Below are 20,524 nucleotides of genomic sequence, written 5' to 3'. Positions count from 1 at the left end.
CTTTCCAGCTTAAAAGAAAGAAAACTGCAATGCTCTGAGGCATTAGGAAAGCCAACTTTAACCCACACGAAGAGAAAAACCTGAACTAGAATGTACTCATTTGCTTATAGGCAGGTACTATATAAAACGATTTATATCATTGATATTGAAAACAATTTCAATTTTTATTCCCCTCATTTCCTTCTTGCCAATTTTCTGCTTTGTATCTTCTGGGACACTGTCGTGTCTCTAACTTCAATAACAGGAAAGCATGTGAGTAAATAGTTACATCAACCGACCAATTAAAAACGTCAAGTATGTTCAAAGGCCTCGAGAGGTGATATCAGGATTTGTAAGCTAACGATTTTCCTTCTTTTGGGGGAAGGGGTGGCGAAGTAGGGGTGGCAATAGACACGAGATCTTAAAAATCTAAGACTTTAGTATATCTTTTGTAAATACATCTAATATCATCCAGTATAATATCACGGAACAAGTATTTTATAAGTCAGTATAAAAATGAACATTTCCAAATGCCACAGGAAATGTCAGATGTGCTTGATAATTAACTCTGCTAAACCATATATTCAAGTATTCACAATTTAAAATCTTTAGGATTATTTTACATTTTAACAAATACATTTACTCTTTCTTACTGAGCTTGTAAGAAAGTAGTAATAATTTCAGCAAAAAGCTGTGGTCATCCTACCACCTAGCAGAGGTAGTGAGCCTGAGGCCTTTCTCAGGATTGTTTCAGTGAAGCAAAAAGCCTTTGGTCCTTTAGAAGGTGAACAACAAACATAGTTATGAATCATGCTGGTAAGATTTCAAACAATCACCCTTATTACTTGTTTATGTATCATATAATATCCTTAAATCCTTTAGGACAGGAGGCATGAGTATTCATTCTCTCACTTATTCTACAAATATTTATCGTGTGTCTACTGTTTGCCAGGCCCTGTTCTAGGCACTGTGGATATACAGTAGTGCATAAAACATGTGCGGTCATAGGCAACCTACATAAGTCATGATACCAATATTAACAGATCATCAATAGAAGAAAACTATATTGACAAGCATGCACAAGAATTTTCATGAAGGCTTCACCTTCTTTTATATATATATATATATATATATATATATTTAGATTTATTTATTTATTCATCACACATACACACACACACACACACACGCGCGCGCGCGCACAGAGGCAGAGACACAGGCAGAGGGAAAGGCAGGCTCCATGCAGGGAGCCCAGTGCGGGACTCGATCCTGGGACTCCAGGATCACACCCCGAGCCGAAGGCGGCACTAAACCGCTGAGCCACCTGGGCTGCCCCTCACCTTCATATAGTACAGAAGATGAGAGTTTACCCCAGACAGACAGGGATATAACCTTGTTTCAAAATATTGGGATTTTAGATATCTCAACTGCAAAAAAGCAGAATGACCCAAACGGGCATTTTAGAAATAATGTGTATGTTTGCATAACTGCAAGTCACAGCTTTAACACACGTGATGGCCTCCAAACACATAGTTGCTGAGATTTGACACAGCTCCAGTGTTATCAGTGAGAGGCTCTGACATGACAGATTAATGCTGAACAGGATTGCATGCCCTGATGCTGTCACCCAAAGGGCTACCTCAAAATGCTAGGTAGCCACCTTCAGACAGGCAAAGAGGATATTGAAGCACCCTGACTTGCCCTGGCTGCAGCAAATCATCTTTTAACTCCCAATGGTGTGCATTTTAAACTGAGTAATCCCTGAGCAACTTCTAGAAACAAAAGTTCTACTATATTCGTTAGTTTTACTTCTGATGGTTTGGCTTTTTGGGCAGACATGTAAATGTGGCTTTGTGAGTGCATATTCCCTGATGAGGTCTTCAAACTATCCAACCTAAGACACAGAACACTCCTCTTTTCCATAGGAGGTTTTTCTCTAGAAAAGTTTAATCACAGGCATTTATAAAAGTGTAAAGTGTACTATTCACAAACAATAGCGTATCTTTACAGTTCCCAGAAAAGAAAGGATAAGAAAGATCTTGGTCTCATTCTCCATGTGTCCCCACCCATCCCTTCATCTAAAGTATCCTAAGGGAGAAAGAAATCAGGAAGAGAGAGTTCAGCCCCTTCAGGGGTAGTGGGAGCGACCAGGGATTCTAACCACTTCATTTTACACATGAGTAAACTGAGATTGGAAGGTTGAGTCACTTTGAGGCCAAGATGCAAGCTAGTGGCACAGGTGAATGGCACAGGCTAAAGGAGGACTCTGCTGCCAGTCTACTCTTCATTACCAAAGAGCTGGGATACCCAAGCCTATTTGATAGATAGCAAACATTTTCTGTATATTAAGCAGTATGCAAATATGCACTCGTTTAGTCCTTATGACAACACTATGGGGGAGGGGCCATGGTCATCTCCCATCTTACACACAGAGAACTGAGGTAGTGAGACGCTGGGCACCTTGTCCGTGGTACACAGTTCACAAGTGGCAGAGCTGGGATTTGAGCCCAGCCAGTCTAGATGTGGAGTCCATGCTCTTAGTCATTATACCATGACACCCCTCTGTGTCTCTGTTGAAAGAGACTTGAAGTTTGACCGCAACAATGCACAAAGCCAGCAGCAGCACAAACAGATCACGAAGCTCCTTGACCAGCAATGCAAAACATGCACACTTCCAACTACATGACATTCTGGAAAAGGCAAAACTACTGAGACAGTAAAAAGATCAGTGGTTGCCAGGGTTAGGGCAGAGGAAGGGAGCAGGGGGTAGAGCACAGAGGATTTCTCAGGGCTGTGAAATTACTCTGTATGACACTGTAATGGTGAACACATGTCATTATTCATTTGTCCAAACCCACAGAAGGTACAATGTTCACCAGGAGTAAACTCTAATGTAAACCATGAACTCTGGGTTATAATGATGGGCCAATAAAGGGTCTGCGATTATAATAGATGTCCCACTCTTGTGGAGTATATTGATACCAGGAGGCTGTGACTGTATGCAGACAGGGTGTATATGGGAAATCTCTACACCTTCTGCTCAGTTTTGCTGTGAACCTAAAAGGGCTCTTAAAAAACAGTCTTGAAAAAATATGCCACAAACAATATTCTCCCTACTTCCAATGAACTTTCCATATGCTGTCATGGCTTAACCTTTTGTCTAAGAGAACAAATCTGTTTTATATTCACATGAAATGCCAGACAATGTCTTCCAAGTTCTGGTAACCTTGGACATAATACTTATAAAAAAAAAAAGAAAAAAAACTTTTGGTGCCTCAGTTTCTCTATATTACAGATGGGAGTAACAGTAGGACTTACCTCGAAGACTTACTCTGAGTGTTCAATAAGGAAATGGATCTCAAGAGCTGATAAGAGTGTCTGATGCATGATACCAGCTAGCTCTTAGTACTATCACAATTATTGATATGCTTGAAAACCTGAACATCTTGTATTGTGAAGTCATATATATATATATATATATATATATATATATATATATATGGCAGACATACTGTATATTGAAAGCAGTGTCACTTTAGGGAGGGTAAACACTTAAGCTATCCTAAAGTACCCCTTTTGAGGCAATAGTTAAATGAAGAAAAACAGACACTTCAATACTCTTCTAACTCCTTATATGTAAATCTCTGATTATAATGCATTAGTGGAGAAAAAGGATTAGCACTGAGAGACTAGCAATTGTCCTTTTCAACAATCAAGAGATCATTAGTTGGATTTACAAAGCTGGCTGTAGAGGTGAAAGCATCTATGTATCTACATGGTTATGTTCTTTCTTAATAATTTCCATTGCAAACATTATTGTGTTAGCCACGAAGATGTTCTGAGAATGCTATATCAAGGACAAGTGTAAGTGAAGGAAATTTCATCAGCTCTTAAAACCTAGCCAATCATTAGTAGCCAGTTTATCATGTCTTACTTGAATATTTGGGAGTAAAATATTACTTGCATCATAAATAAATCAAGATTTTTTTCCTTTATCTCAATACCAGCAAAAGTTATTATCCCATAGTCATGTATATTTGTCTTGCATGATCCCTACAATAATGGCCCAAAAGAGTGTTTTAAATCAACACCATTTTAAACAAATCAAGGCTGTGATTCACTTATCTTAGCCAAGAGTAGCTGGTAAGCCTATAAGTCATAAACTCTAGTATGGGAGATTAGATTATTATTCAGCAACTCTTCCTTCTTGACCCTTCTCCTCCCCCACTTTAGAACTGGGGCATGCTTCTCACCCCATGGATATGATATTTGGCATGAATGATGGATGTCAGTGGTATCGACACAGTGGAGGTTTGAGATCTGTCTGTGGCATTGAGTTCTTCCTGTTTCTCGTCATAGCTAGCACTATTTCATAGCTGTTGTTCCAAAGAGATGTGCAGAAAGACCAGAACCTCGTGCGGGTCTGGCCCAGTTCCACCTTGTGCAGCTTTCCACCTTGTGCAGCTTTCCACATGACTGTCAGCTACATTCCTCTTCCTGCCTACCTGCCGTCTTAGGAGGACCTCCTGAGATAATTCACATTTTGAAAGCATTTGGCAGTCAAAAACTATACAATGCAAATAGCATCACTAACCAACTAGCACTTCAATTTTCAGTTATTACTCTGTTTCTAACAATTTTCAAATGCTGAAAATTGTACACAAATTCATAGATTTTAAGCGTGTTCTCTGTGTGCCTCTAATGTCCCAGGGACAGAAAAGAAAAAACCCTACCTTCATCCCATCTTTGGTTCAATCACTTAGTTGTGAATCTTTCATAGTGGTGTGCAATTACTGCTCAGAAGGGTTAACTGTGCAAAGCTTAGGCCTGGAGGAGGCAGGGTGGGGGGGGGTGTCCCACTCCTTTCCTGGGGCCAGAGTTAACCACTCAAGGTACTGTGGTCAAGACCCAACTTGAATGCAGGAATCAACTTGTCTTGTTTTATTTTTTTTTTTTTTGTTTTGTTTTTGTTTTTTTTTTTGTCTTGTTTTAAATCTAAGTTTCCAATTCCCTGTTCTGCTTCCTAAGATCTTGATTTTTCAAGTTTTGGTAAGATATTTAAAAGTTCAGGAACAGGAGCATGAAGGACATTTTGCAATGCATAGATCCCTAGTTATACATTTGCTGGCATCTACTGTGTGCAGGATAAATATAGGACATCACATTACAAATAAAGGAAGGGATAACAAGTGTATGACTGGTTTCTGGTACTGTGAATAGTATATAACTGAAGTATGCCAGTTTTAAAGAGCTGACAATTCTTTCATTCCTTGAAAATGTTCCATGTCTTCATTTGATTCTGCTCTTACTCTTAGGCTGAATTTCTAATTCTTTTCTTAGACATGATTTTAACCAAATCACACACATTGGGCATTATGTAAGGATTTTAGTTATTTTCTGTGGGGTTGGGGGCAGTAGGATTATTGAAAAAAATGGAGAAATCTTTATTTGGTGACTGGCATGCCATATTAACCTTGATGAGATGAGGTGTGGATAATGCCCCAACAAAATTTTTACAAAATTCTAAGAGTGAGAGTAATGAAACCAGCCTACTTAGGATTTTGTTCTGTTTTGTTTTGATAAGGCTGCAATCAGAAGTATTTCATTTCTCCTTGAAATTGTAATCTTATTATATTTTCTCTGGTAGTTTCTAGACACTCTGCTAGTCTTCATCATTACTGATGCCCTCTAGTGAAAACACATGGGAAATTCTTCAAGCAGATACAGAGAAAACCAGTACAGATGGGGACACTTTGCAATGAAATGGGTTTCTGCGATTCATAAAGGTATTTCCTCCCCATAGGTCTGCCTACTGGGGAGGAATGGAATTGTTATTTTACAGGTTTGAGTGATTATCAAGTTATTGGCCATTACTTTTTAAAATGTTTTTAAGAATTCTATTCCTTCCTTCCTTCCTTCCTTCCTTCCTTCCTTCCTTCCTTCCTTCCTTCCTTCCTTCCTTCCTTCCTTTAGAGCATACACAAGGAGGGGAAGGGGCAAAAGGAGAAGAGAGAATCTCAAGCAGACTCTGCTGAGTGTGGAGCTGGATGTGGAGCTCGATCTTACTACCCTGAGATCATGACCTGAGCTGAAATTAACAGTCAGATGCTTAACCGATTGAGCCACCCAGGCACCCCTTTATTTTTATTTTACAGCACTGGCCACTTCTATGACTTATTTCATATTACATCCTTGGTTAGCTCTATCTGTCATGTTTATGGCATCTATGCTAACTGGTGTGAGCATAGTTTCAAGAATTGCTATTATAGAAACTTCTCAACCCAGTGTTGTAAACAGAAACTACCAATCAAGAGGACTTCACATTTGAGGTGAAGCCTCTTTCCATCTCTGCAATAGGTCCGTGACTTATTGTAGCCAGTGGGGCCTTCTGAAGATATAAAACATTAATTTCCTTCAAAAGAGATTTAAAAAATCTTCCTTGCTCAATAATTCTTCTCTCATTTCAAATAAAATCCCAACTCCTCACTTTGGTCTTCCAGAACCCAACCTTCTTGAATCATCTGTGGCTCTTCGTGGTCACACTTCTCCAGCCACACCAACTTGTACTCTACTATCTGCCTATCCTTTAGTAAATAAGCTCCATGTGTGAGAGAGGTTTATCTGCTTTACTCACGACTGTGTCTTCAGCACCTACATGGCTGCCTGGCATCTAGTAGAGCACTGGATAAGAATCTGAGCCCTGAGAGTATCTGAAGCACGCAGCCGACCGTATGTGGTCTCTCAATGCCACCATGATCTCTCCTGCTTGCAGCCACCAGTGATGTCACAGCATGACTGCCACAATCAGAGAGTGCGAGAGTAAAGGCACTCTGCCCTTTCTGTTACGTTTACCCTTTACTAAAACTTCCTCTGCTCTATAAAGTTCACTTCACTCATAATTTTACTGATTAATTGGCTTTTTCACTCTGTGAGCAGAGTGGCACTTATTGGTAGGAGGAGGAATCACAAAGTCGGAGAAGGTGGTGGCTGATGACAGGGGGAAAGAGTCTAAGTGTCCTAAGCCTTGGGTCAAGCAGACCTACAGTTTTTAGCAATAAAACCTGAGATAAGAGTCAGATATTTGCATAATAATAATTTTTAAAGTCCATTTTTATACCTATCATATAGTTACACCTTTGTACATCCAGATGTAACCCATGATAATTAGAGTTGCAATCAATCAATCAAAAAAGACATAAAAAACAATTACTGAGATAAAGCATAAAGGGTGAGTAGAAAAGGAAATACGAGGCTCCCTGACTGAAGTGTGGTCTCCTCAGGGCAACATCTCGGCATCAGGATGTCCTCCTTTCAGCTTCCCTGCACTCAGTATCCACACCACAATTTCTGCTGCTTCCACAGCTTTTCCATCACCTTCTTAAAGACAAGGGGGAAAGCCACAGCTAAGGGTCGAAGCTTTCTGAGGACTGCAAATCATGAAACTAGGCAATGCCTATAGTACATACCAAGGATTGCACAGCTGAAGCTAAACATCCGCGGGGGTATTGTGGAGCTGACAATTTACTGGATGCACAGGGCTAAAGGGTTAGAGGGTGGTTCTGGTATCAACAAGAAGGTACAGATCTTTTCCAGGAGGCCGCAAGGCAGGGCTGAGGAGAGCCTGACAATTCTCCCTCATGTCCCCCTATGCCTGCAGTTAGGGAAACCTGCTAAAAGACAGGCACAGGTGTGGCTGGGAACACCAGGCTGGGGACTAAGAGACCTGGGATTGGGTTTGGCCTCCGCTACATCCTACATCCTCAAGACATAGCCTTGGGCAAGCCACACCGTCTCTCTGGACCTGTTTCTCGTCTGTAAAATGGGACAGCAATTTTAGGGCAACCACATTATTATGAAGTCAGGGCTATTCTAAGTAACAATTGAGGTAATCTACAAAAGGCCTTTGTCAATAATAAAGTGGAACATAAATGTGAGCTATTATCACCATGACACCCTATTTCTGAAATAATTTACATTTTCCCTCTGGAACTGAGTCTTATCTAGCTTTTGGGCCAGTCAAGCCCGTGAATAGGAAGGCTTGACAAGAAGTTCTTCACCGCATCGCCAAACCTTAGTATAACTAAGTCCACAGTTATCTATCTATATTTTTAACCTTTAATTTCTCTTTTATTATTCTGGTGCTCTACGCATATTCTTTTTTCCCTCCTTTTAAAAAAAAAATTATTGAGGGACGCCTGAATGGCTCAGTGGTTGAGCATCTGCCTTTGGCTCAGGGAGTGATCCTGGGATCCTGGGATCAAGTCCTGCATCAGGCTCCCAGCAGCGAGCCTGCTTCTTCCCTTGCCTATGTCTCTGCCTCTCTCTCTCTCTCTCTCTCTCTCTGTGTCTCTCATGAATAAATCTTTAAAAAAATAATAAAATAAAGTAAAAAAGTTTATTGAAGTATAAGTGACACACAAAGTTATGTTGGTTTCAGGTGGACGACATAATTCAACATCTCTGTATACATTAATGCTGTGCTCACAAGTGTAGCGGCCACCGACCCCCAAACAGTATTATTACAATACGATTAACTATATTCCCTACTTTTGTACCTTTTATTCCCAAGACTTATTCATTCTGTGACTGGAAGCCTGCATTCCCCACATCTCTTCACCCATTTTATCCATTCCTCTCCACACCATCCTGCTGGCAACCATCAGTCTTGCTCTCTGTATTTATGTGTCTGTTTCTGCTTTTTATTTATTCATTTTTTAATGTTTTTTAAGTTCTTATTTGAATTTCAGTTAACACAGTGTAGTATTAGTTTCAGGTGTAGAATTTAGTGATTCATCATTTACATACAACGCCCAGTGATCATAACAGGTGCCTTCCCTAACCCCCATCACCCATTTAACCTATTCCCCTCCCCATCCACCTCTTATCCAGTAACCCTCCTCCACACTGAAGTGCAATCATATGGAATTTGTCTTTCTTTGTTTATAATAACTAAGTCCATATTTAAATGTTGCCTTCAAGGTCAATGTATCTGTGGGCCTAGTTCTGAGCATTAAATATTTAAAATACTACCATTCTGTAATTCGCCTCCAGTGGCAAATTTTTTCCTTCATTTCATTAATTGAAAGGCATTCTATTTTCATCAAATCTTCCTTAAACAGCCTCTTGTATTAGATAACTTTCTCTTAGGAATAATATAATCACTTTAGAAATGCTCTGTTCTCTTGCTTGATTTAGGAACACAGATTTACTCTAGTCTAAATTTTATTACCTTTAATTACATCTGGTCTAGCAACATTTATTTCTTTCTGAATTTTACAGCACCTTCCTTTTTTAAACTCCTGAATAATAATCTGTCATTAATTGAATGCTGCTGAATGCCCTGTTTGTTGGAAGCACTTAAGAGATGAATAAAAGTATCATACATGGAGTCTACATGTTATTTTGAGACCAAACTAATTAATTAGTTAATTAAGTAGAGACAGTATAGAGTGAGGAGCGGCAGAAGGGGAGAGAAAGCCTCCAGCTTGGAGCCTGACATGGGGTTAGATCTCACAACCCTGAGATCATGACCTGAGCAGAAATCAAGAGTCTGACCCTTAACCAACTGAGCCATCCAGGTACCCTGAGGCCAAACTACTTTATTCAAAGTGGTATTTGTGGTCCTATGTATTTCACTAAATACAGAGATCAGATCCTCTCTAGTTTTTTATTATTTTCTTTATAGACTAATTGTCAATAAAATGCTCATTGGAAAAAGATCAATGAGAAATTGTGATACAGTAATCATGGTACACATCCAGTAGCATGAACTTGCATGATGTATGCTGGAAAAAAAGAGCACTGAATGGAAACCCAGGAAGACTTGGGACCTACTTCCATCTCTGACACTAACTTTGGAGAAACCCCTTAATATTTCTGGCCTCAGGTTCCTAAACTTACAGTGGAGAGGGCAGGACTGGATGCCCTGTGCGGCTTCTTCCAGATTTAATGTTCAGTTTGCTTAAATCATTACAGCACAACCAAAACAGTGCTCATGCTCCCAACCCCAAGGGTTTTCTTCAATGGCAGGAAATTTCAAAGTCTTCTCAGCATCCTCAGCTACCAGCCTGAAGAGCCTCCAATGTCTATCTACGTTCTACCTTTATTTAGGATGACCCTAATTCTGCAGAGCCTAAACAACACATCAAATATGTATGCAAGATATGTTTTTTCAAAATAGTAATGCTAAGTATGTCTTATATAACAAAGATTTTCAAGTATCACTTCACCAGGGGCACAGGAGCCGTATTGCCTCTGTTGATGTAAAGTAGCGACGGGCAAGAGAAAAGTGATCCTGGGATTCATATGGAGAAGTCTATTACTATCTCAGAGGGAAACTGAGGCACAGAGCATTATGCCAAAGTGTCCCATTACTGAGTAACTATGAAACAAATGAAAGGAAAACTGTCTTAATTTTACAGTGGACTTTTACTTTTGTGCTAGGGAATGGGGCTTGGCCTGTGATGAATCTAATCAAAGGTAACAGAATTACTGAAGTGCTAAGAATAACCTCTCACCTCTGAGGCTGGCCCAAAGCAAGCCTCCTGAGCATGGTGATGAAAGGAGTTATTCTGACATAAGAGAGAGGGAGAGGTGGGCAAGGCAGGAGGAGGTAGAAGGAAAAGGGGGAGGGAAGAGACCTCTACTTTTAAGACCATATACCACAGAACCCCAAGAGTAAGGGAAGAGAAACGGGAAAGCAATCAGGTTCAAAAAAACCAGTCCACTTCCCACTTCTTTAAAGAGAAATTAAAATAGAAGCAAATGATGGAAAAGCATCACCTCCCACAGTTAGACTCCTTATTATACGTAACACACACGTGCACATGTATGTATGTGCACGTGTGTGTTACATATATACTTACTTTATGCAGCTGTGGCCTGTCCCAGCTGCCTGGTTGCTATGGGAATAAGTAAATTCCCTTAGGAGGTTAAAGAATGAGGTTAAAGAATTTGGTGTCAGCATAAATGTAAGAGCAGAAGAGGATACACAATAAATACTAAAGAATAAGACTCAGTTGTTATCAGTTGTTCTTTTACGTTTTGGACAATTCTTTTTTTTTTAAAGATTTTATTTATTTATTCATGAAAGACAGAGAGAGAGAGAGAGAGAGAGAGAGAGAGAGAGGCAGAGGGAAAGCAGGCTCCATGCAGGAAGCCTGATGTGGTACTCGATTCTGGGACTCTAGGATTACACCCCACGCTGAAGGCAGTGCTAAACCGCTGAGCCACCCAGAGATCCCAGGGCAATTGTTCTTAAACACGTTTCTTTAGTTTTGCTACACTTTCCAAGGGAAAACAAGTTAAGTAGTCTGCTAAAAAAGAGACGTTGAGAAGATAAAGTAATTTTATTTACAACGTATTTCATCATCTCTCTCCTAGACTCCTGTCCCAGTCTCCTAGCTGGTCCCCCTGCTTGTGCCTGGGCTCCCCATTCTCAGAACAAGAGACAGAGTAATCTTACTAAAATGCAACCCCCGTGTGCAGTCTTGTTCCGAATCTCCTAGCACTTTCTGTCTGGTTCAGAGTAAATGGGTGAAGGACTCCTGCTAGCACAGTGCCTGTTGCCTCCGATCTGATTTTGTACCCTCCTCTTCCCACTTTACTGCTTTTGTATGTGCTGCTCTCTCTGCCTGGAAAGTCTGTAAATTATCTTCATGGCTTTTTCTCATGTCCTTGAATCAAATGTTATCTTTTCAGTGAGGTCTTCCTTGATTACATTTACAATTTAAAATTGTGAAGTGCCCCCTTCCCTCGCACTTCCTGATCCCATTTCTTGCTCTATTTTCCTCCAGAGTACACATCGCCACCTGACTTACCATATATTCTATGTATTACAGGTCTCTCCTAATTATCAAGGATCTTGTGTGTTTTGTTCACTGCAATATCCCCACTCCATAGCCATACAAATGGTGCTCAATAAATATTGTTGAATTAATAAATAAATTGGACTTATAAGAAATTAACTATAAGGATACGTTAATAAAAAAAAAAACCAACAAAGCAGACCTTATAGGTAATTAGAGTATGTTAAAACCAAGAGACTCAGTTTTTTAGCTTTATTTATGACCTAGATCATAGCTATAACATAATCCATTTGAAAAGTTTTCCCTTCAAGGATACATATATACAAATTTTTATGTAGATCTCTGATGACAACTGATCTTTTAAAAATATAATGACTGTATTGTTCAAACCACCACAGCTTTTTTCTCTTAAGGCAAAATTTATTCAGTTAAGTAAGAAAAGTAAGATATGAGAGTGAGGATTATTTGTAAAATTTCTTTCTGGGACGCCTGAGTGGCTCAGCGGTTGAGCGTCTGCCTTTGGTTCGGGGAGTGATCCTGGGATCCTGAATCGAGTCCCACATCAGGCTCCTTGCAGGGAGCCTGCTTCTCCTTCTGCCTGTGTCTCTGCCTCTCTCTCTTGTTTCTCATGAATAAATAAATAAAATCTTTAAAAAATAAAAAATAAATAAAATTTCTTTCTTCAGTGTGTAAAGAACCTGTAGAAATTGATAAGAAAATGATACATAACTCAGTTGTAAATTGGGCAAAAGATATTAACTATTCACAGAAAAGGAAATGAAGGTGATCTTGAAACATGAAAAAATTCTCAACTTCATCATAAAAAGGAATATGAAATTAAAAATTGTGTCAAGATTCCTTTGGCCACCTAACATACTGGCAAAATCTGAAAGTTTGGCTATGGCCTGTGGAGTAGAGAAGAAGGTATGTGTTTGCTGGTAACAGAGCCAACAGGCATCATCCCTTTAGACAACAATTTATAGTTCAAAAGTATAACAGTGTATATTTATTGATTTTTTTAAAGATTTTATTTATTCATGAGAGACACAGAGAGAGAGAGAGAGAGAGAAGCAGAGACACAGGCAGAGGGAGAAGCAGGCTCCATGCAGGGAGACTGATGTGGGACTCGATCCTGGGACTCCAGGATGATGCCCTGGGCCAAAGGCAGGCGCTAAATGGCTGAGCCACGCAGGGATCCCCCTATTTATTGATTCTTTAGCTCTACTTCTGGTAACCTATCCATCACATACACCTGTATACATGTGACATGTATATACATGTGTATATATGTACAGGGTTATAATATTTATGACAGCAAAAGTCTGGAAACAAACCCAAAAGCCCACAAGTAGGGAATAGGTTAAATCTATACAAATGGAACACAATGCAACTATAAGAGGAGACTGAAGCCCCACTGGCCTCCTCTATACAATGATATGAGAAGAACTACGAGATGCATTAATGAGACAAGCAGGATCCAGAATTGTGTTTGATACTGGAAATATAAAAATATATATATTCATAATTTCCTACAATTACAAAGGAAAGAATGCAAGAAACTAATAAAATGGGGGTGGGGCAATGGCTCTAGGGAAGGGGGAAGATGGCAGACAAGGTTGGGGAGGCTTTGCATCATGCTCCTTTTTCTTATTGTTTGATATCTTGAATTACTTAAATTTATTAGCTATTAAAAAATTAAGCAAAGTATATTTGATCTAGCAATCATACTCCTTGATATTTACCCAAAGGACTTGGAAGCTGTTGTCCATACAGAAACCTTCACACAGGTGTTTACAGCATCTTTACTCATAATTGCCAAAACTTAAAACAATCAAGATGTCCTTCAGTAGGTGAATGGATAAATAAACTGTAATATATCAGGATAATGAAGTATTTAGCACTAAAAAGAAAGCAGCTGTCAAGCTATGAGGAAACTCAAAGGCAATTTAAGTGCATATTACTAAGTAAAAGAAGTCAATCTATAAAGGCAACATGCTGTATGATTCCAACTTTGTGATATTCTGGAAAAGGCAAAACTATGGAGACGATAAAAAAAAAACAACTGGTTACCTGGGATTGGGTAGGGGAAGGAATAATGATAGGCAGAGCACAGAGGATTTTTAGGGAAGTGAAACTACTCTGTAGGACACTATAATGGTGCATACATGTCATTATACATGTATGCCAAACCCATAGAACACACAACACGAAGAGCAAACCCTAATGTATTCTACGAACTTTGGATGATAATGCTGTTCAATTTAGGTTCATCAAACCATAACAAGTGTACACCATTGTAGTGGGAGATGTTGATAATGGGGAGGCTGTGCATGTACTGGGGCAGGGCTATAGGAGAAATCTCTGTACCTTCTGCTCAATTTTGCTATGAGGCTAAAGGTGCTCTGAAGAATGAAATCTATTAAACAAAACATGTATATCCTTAAGATTCAGAATTTTTTGCTTTCCCTCAGACTTTAGGGGCACTCTTTAGGGGCGGAATAAGGAGGTACAGAGTGGAAGTGGGATAGGTAGACCCTAGCACTGCTATTTTTCTCCTCTGGGAATGTGTATCTTCTTCCCCTGGAGGATGAGGTCCAGAAGGTCAAAGATGAGAACTCTCCTGATGATGTGATTAAGTGCTGCATGAAAGGACTCATAGATTTGTTTCCTTTGCCTCAGTCTATTACTTTATCTCCCCTTGCTCCTCTTAAGCTAACTCAGGAAGCATTTATCACATCTACTCTTATCCATAAGCCCCAAGCTTTGCCTGGAATAGCTTTCTTGTTTGTCAGTACCCATGCTGTTCACCATGTAAATGTGTCATTCTTCTGGTCCCCCATTACCTTCTATGTATTAAGTATCTGTAATGGCACTTGTACATAATATTAAATAGCTTAAACATATATATCCTAATTTATATATGCCTACCCCGGAAAAGTTGTACAAATAAGATCTGTTTTAAACACTCAGTATAATTCAGAGCAATAAATATTTATTGAACACCAAAATATGAACTATGCACAGTCCCTGATCTCATAAAGTCTCCAGTTTGTTAGCTTAACTTGCACTACAACTTGTACTACATTGTAGTACTTTCCAGAACATGTTTAATAAATGTTTTTGTTTGTTGTTGATGAAGATTAATTCTATTCACACAAAAATAAACATATTACTCCATCTTTTCTGGTGCAGAGCCCTGGCAGGCCAAACAACGGTCTTAACTGTTCCTCTCTGCATCTCACTTTATTTCAAATCTTTTCAGATTCTCCTCTATTTTATTTTCCTAGGACCTAAGAATTTAGATGCTAACATGGGGAAGCTGACATTCTTTCACAGCCCACATTTGGAACATTTACCAAGAGCTGTGTTCTCAGACTCCATTAGGAATAGCTGGAGCAGTTCGAGGGTGCTCCTTGCTTGGTTAAAAAAAGCAGAAAAATATCCATCTTGAATTGTTAAGTTTCTATAGTCTTTCAGAAATTAGAAGTTACTTAAAATTTTCAGTAAAAGTACAAAGAGTCCTTGGGGCAGCCCAGGATGATTGAAGAATTCTTAGCACGCTGTACACGTTCAGGAGAAAAAAACTAAGAATAAAAATAGTTTCCCAACCCAGTCATTCTTTGGGATTGATAATTTATTCCTGATGGTGCCCCAAAGGAGGATAGAGGAGTAAGAGAATAAACTTGGCGCTCATAACAGAAATTATTCATAGCTTTCTTTCCCTCATAAAATAATGGGCTATTAGATCTTCCATAAAAATCCCTTTCAGTAATGTTATGTGGGTCTGCACTTTATAATCCATGTTTTGTAACAGGAAAAAAAGAAAATAAAACAAGAATAATTTTACAGTAATTCATTCCATTGATTTTTATTAAATTTCCAATTCCAAACCTTTCATCTCTCCTATAAAAATTAAATTACCGCATTTCAGATTCTAAGCAGAATTAAACAGAAAGTTTCTTGACTGCCACCTACTGGTGAAGGAAAAAGTGACAATTTGTTTGAAAAGTTCTGCATTTTCTCTCAGATTTTCCTGTTTAGAGGTTTAAATATTTTATATCAAAAAAGACAGCATGCTGTACAAAAGACATTCAGAACGTTTTATTTGTTTAAACTCAAACTAATGGACTATATATCACTAGTTTTAAAAAATAAATCAGGGATCCCTGGGTGGCGCAACGGTTTGGCGCCTGCCTTTGGCCCAGGGCGCGATCCTGGAGACCCGGGATCGAATCCCACATCAGGCTCCTGGTGCATGGAGCCTGCTTCTTCCTCAGCCTGTGTCTCTGCCTCTCTCTCTCTCTCTCTCTGTGACTATCATAAATAAATAAAAAAATAATAATAATAAGATAAATCAAAATGTAAAGTTTTCATTTTTACAATTTAACATTTTTCGTACTATTGTTTCAAGAGGTCACACAGATAGATCATAGTACTGATTCAAATTTTGTTTTATAAACATGGATGGTAGTCTTACTGATGATGATATGGTTAAATTATTAGCCAGTCAAATGAGGTACACCAGGTGAAAACCTCTCACAAGGAATGTCATTATTTCTATCTTACCGACAAATAAATTGTAAAAACCAAAGGACAATTCCACTAATAGGTAGAGCATACAATGGCAATTAACCAGAATTTCTCAAAGTATAATATATAAGCTTGAGAGGAAAATGCATATATTCACTCTCCATATAGGAAGCGCTTAGTCATTTGTAATTAATGAAACATACCTGGCTTAAAATGTGGTAAAGAATGAACTCCAGGCCACGTGTCCTCATTTGGCGTTCCAAGAACCTAGTGGAGAGCAGGAAATTGTGGAAACAGACTTATTATTTCCAAAGCACTCAAAATTCTCCAGTGTAGAAAACAGTACACTGCATATGATGAAACTCTGGATTTTTTTTCCATGATCGTGTGCCAGGGATTTTATTTCAGTAAAAACAAACCCCAAACTAAAAGCTAAAGAGCCACCCAAGATGAAGGTCTGCGTTTTAACAAATGCAGCTGAGTGCAGGAAGGGAAATCTGCTGCATTTTATCAACTCCAAACTTAATAAGTGGGTGTAGGACTTCCAACGATTAGTTGTCATCTCCATGGAACTGAATCAAGTATGTATGTGTCCCTCATGATTCTTGCATGAGCTTTGTCCTTTATTCCAGCATCAGATGTCTCATCATTTAACAGTTCTGCAAATTCTGTCATTGCCTCCCCCGCATCCTCTGTCTGAGCATCACGATGTTTCAAAGAAGCAGGACAGGCAGCTTGGGTTGCTCAGTCTCTATTAGCCATACTGCTCATTTCAAGTAACATCTTTATGTGGCTTAGAATGTCCTCCTCCCCAAATACTGTCCTTCCTACACTTTCTCCTTTCTTCATTCACACTTTCACCTTCTTTCGTGATTTCATTTTTTACCACGGCAACATGTGATCTGGGTGAAGGAATTAAAGGGCAATTGCAGTTCATACAGAACTGGGTTCACCCGATGTGAACATGCCGTTGTACCACAGGTTACTGTTATACTCCGTGGTCATGGTAAATCACCAATCAACAGCGGAGTTGGAGGGTTGAGAGCCCAGATCCTGGAGACAGACTCCTTAGGTTCAAAATCTTGCTTCCCTACCTACTGGTCTTGTGACCATGGGTAAGCAAACACCTCACTGAGGTCCCTCATTGAACCGAGCTTTTGACCTCCTTATTTGTAAACTGAGGGTGGCAGCAGCACCTACCTCGTTTGTGGTGAGAACACTACCTGGCATGAGTAAGCATTATGCAAGTAGTAGATTATTACTCAAAGTACCCCTAGAAAACAGGGTCAGGTCAGGGCAGCACTGGCCATGTGTGAGAATCTGGTGCCACATGCTGTATATAATTCAAACTATGATGGACCAACATGTGTAGTCCAATAGGTGAGAAAGGGCAAGAGAAAAAGCCAGAAGCTGGAAAAAGAGGAGGAAATTAAGCATAATCACTTTGAGTGTTAGCAGGTACCGCTATGCAATAAGGAAATGCAGAGCTTTGATTATCTGTGTTTATTTACTAGGGGGACAGGGCTGTCATGACAAAGAGTGGCACACATACACTGAGAGCTTCCCTCACCGCTTCCTACTCTGGTGAATCAGGATTAAATACATGCATTATGTTCCCCACTGGGTTCTGGGATGAGATAAGACAATTCTTTTCCATTGTAACTAATGAATTTTGCAAGCACAATCAGCAGTAACATTAATAGAAGGCCACAATACAGGTGGGCTGGGTGGGAGGTGGGGGGACAGACAAGAGGGCTGGTGAAGGGGTTATAAGATAGGAAGGGAGACAGAGACACTGATGTGAACCACTGCAGTGTCTACAAAAGGCACTTCCTCTTCTTTTCACTAATTCCGATTATTATTTCAAGACAGGGAGACAACCAGGTTGGCGGGCAGTGCACACAGCTCATCTGAGGAATGCTCCACTTTGAGTTTCCACTGAAATTTGCATGAAAGACGTGAAGGACTTTAGCAACTAAAGGCAGGCCCTTTCAGCTCAAAATCATAACTTGATCGCAATCTATCACACATGACATAGACCCTCTGAAGTTTTTATAAACCATGGAAAGTCCAGTCAGAACTTGAATATCGTTCTCTCACTCCTAGTATAGGTATGGTTGTTATCCTGACTAGTTGTCTCTACAACATTTGTGTTAGCAAAACTTTTTCATAGGCACTATCCCCATCCATGTCCAGTGTTCTGTTTCCAAATGATTATCAAATATCATGGCCGTCTCATAAAAGTCACCTGCAAAGAAAAAATACGTAAGCCTTTTTTTGAGTTATCCTAGCACCGACTGATGAGACTCCACACCTCAAATTCTGCCTACAACTCCTGGGCCATTTGCACAAGAAATACAATGTGGGTAGAAAATAAGCAAAGGGAAAGAAGAATTTAAAAACTCAGTCTTTCTTCCTGTGAAAGCCTTTTTGGGAAGGCAATCTGGGTTCAACGTATGGTTCCAGATGACAGGCTACTTGTGCATGGCAGAAAGTGGGTGTACGTTGTCTCTAAAGTCAGATTTTCATTTATATTAATTGTCTAATATATTCCTAACCAAGACACTGTTAGGTTAGTAAAAGATATATTCTCTAAAAGTAAAAACTGATCTTTTGCAAATACAACAGGGCAGAAGAAAATAGCCCCACTAACATTTTAAATGTAGTCCCACATCTGTAAACAGGTAGGTTAATATCCAAGGCAGCCTTCAGCCTTAAAATGACAGGTATGCTATGACACATTAAAATGTCTTCTACACAGTCATTCAAGAAGCTTCACTTGAGGGACGCCTGGGTGGCTCAGTGGTTGAGCATCTGCCTTCGGCTCCGGGTGTGATCTCAAAGTCCCGGGATCGAGTCCTGAATTGGGGTCTCTGCATGGCGCCTGCTTCTCCCTCTGCCTGTGTCTCTGCCTCTCTGTCTCTCTGATGAATAAATAAAATCTTAAAAAAAAGAGAGAGAAAAAAAGAAAAAAAAAAAGAAGCTTCACCTGACACCTGTACCTATGCCTGGTACCTCTCCCTATTCCCTTATTGTCTCACCTGGGTTAACGTTTATTGTGTTCATAACATAAGACAGAAGGATGAGACTGGGGCTGTGCCTAGAGATGCTCCCACTCTGCGAGGCAGATGAGAAGGGGGTAGCGATGGGCTGCCTTCAACAGCAGTGAGGTGAGAGGGAGGTGAGAGCCCTAAGTAGGTATGTGCCTGAGTCTCCCTGGGGCTAGGGAGAAAGCTACATGGCAGAGGGAACACTAAGTAATTGACCAAGTACAGAAAAGGGGCACAGGGGTAGGGGTGGGTAGTGACAGCAGAGAATTGTGGTTTTAAGGAAAGGCTATATCAGGGACACCTGGGTGACTCAGCAGTTAAGTGTCTGCCTTCGGCCCAGGATGTGCTCCTGGAGTCTCAGGATGGAGTCCCACATCAGGCTCCCTGCATGGGGCCTGCTTTTCCCTCTGCCTCTGCCTGTGTCTCTGCCTCTTTCTCTCTTTCATGAATAAATAAATAAAATCTTAAAAAAAAAAAAAAGAAAGAAAGGAAAGGCTATGTCAAAATACTTTGTGTTCTCCAAACTGTCATGCTGTTCATGCTCCCATGCCTTCTCACAGTGGTTTCCTCTTCTGGAATGCCTTGGCCACAACTGGCCAGGTTAACTCCCATCTCTTCTGGCTTTAGCTCATGAGCCACCCTTTCCAAAAAGACTTCCTGGTCCAAATTACATGCTGTGATCTTCATAATCTCTCAGGTTTTTGTGCAGACTACTTACAGGACCTACTGACTGCCTTACAATTGTTAGATTACTGGTCTGTCTCTGCACTGCACTGCAGACCTCAAAGTGGAGGCCACGGTGCTCCTATTTAGATCCATAGTGCCTACTATGTACCTGGTACCAAATATGCACTCAGTACATGTTGAATGAATGCACGAATGACGTGCTGGATTACAGGTTGGAGTTTGGCGTAATGAGAGGCTGGGGCCAGGGACTGAGTAAATGGGAAATGCATTTTATTCTCTCAGGTTTTCTCAGACTACAGGTCACATGACCCCCTAGGAGGCTATAAATTTCATGCAGAGTGTTGACCTCAGCATTTTTCTAAAGATGAAAATAACAAGTAATATCAAAGGTAACATACATGTTGTTTTATGAAAATTTTATCGTGTTGTATCTGTGTGTGTACATGTATATGTGTGCTTTAGGAGTCATGA

At 39.9% G+C, this 20,524-nt stretch overlaps 1 protein-coding gene across 11 annotated transcripts in view; it reads right to left on the bottom strand.

The window, feature by feature from the left end:
* Positions 1–20,524, bottom strand: part of CDK14 (cyclin dependent kinase 14) — a 723,056-nt gene that overhangs the window by 133,026 nt on the left and 569,506 nt on the right. For all 11 annotated transcript variants that reach the window (XR_012002660.1, XM_072764239.1, XM_072764240.1 and 8 more), the window contains one exon: positions 16,520–16,583. Coding sequence is in view for 10 of the 11 variants with exons in the window: in XM_072764239.1 (XP_072620340.1) it covers positions 16,520–16,583 (64 nt within the window). In the remaining variant the exon portion in view is untranslated. The remainder of the gene's footprint in view (positions 1–16,519; positions 16,584–20,524) is intronic.

The sequence above is a fragment of the Vulpes vulpes genome, chromosome 7 (assembly GCF_048418805.1).
Source record: "Vulpes vulpes isolate BD-2025 chromosome 7, VulVul3, whole genome shotgun sequence".
Classification (NCBI taxonomy): domain Eukaryota; kingdom Metazoa; phylum Chordata; class Mammalia; order Carnivora; family Canidae; genus Vulpes; species Vulpes vulpes.
Note: the sequence above shows the minus strand (reverse complement) of the source record. Positions and strands in the feature narration are given on the sequence as shown.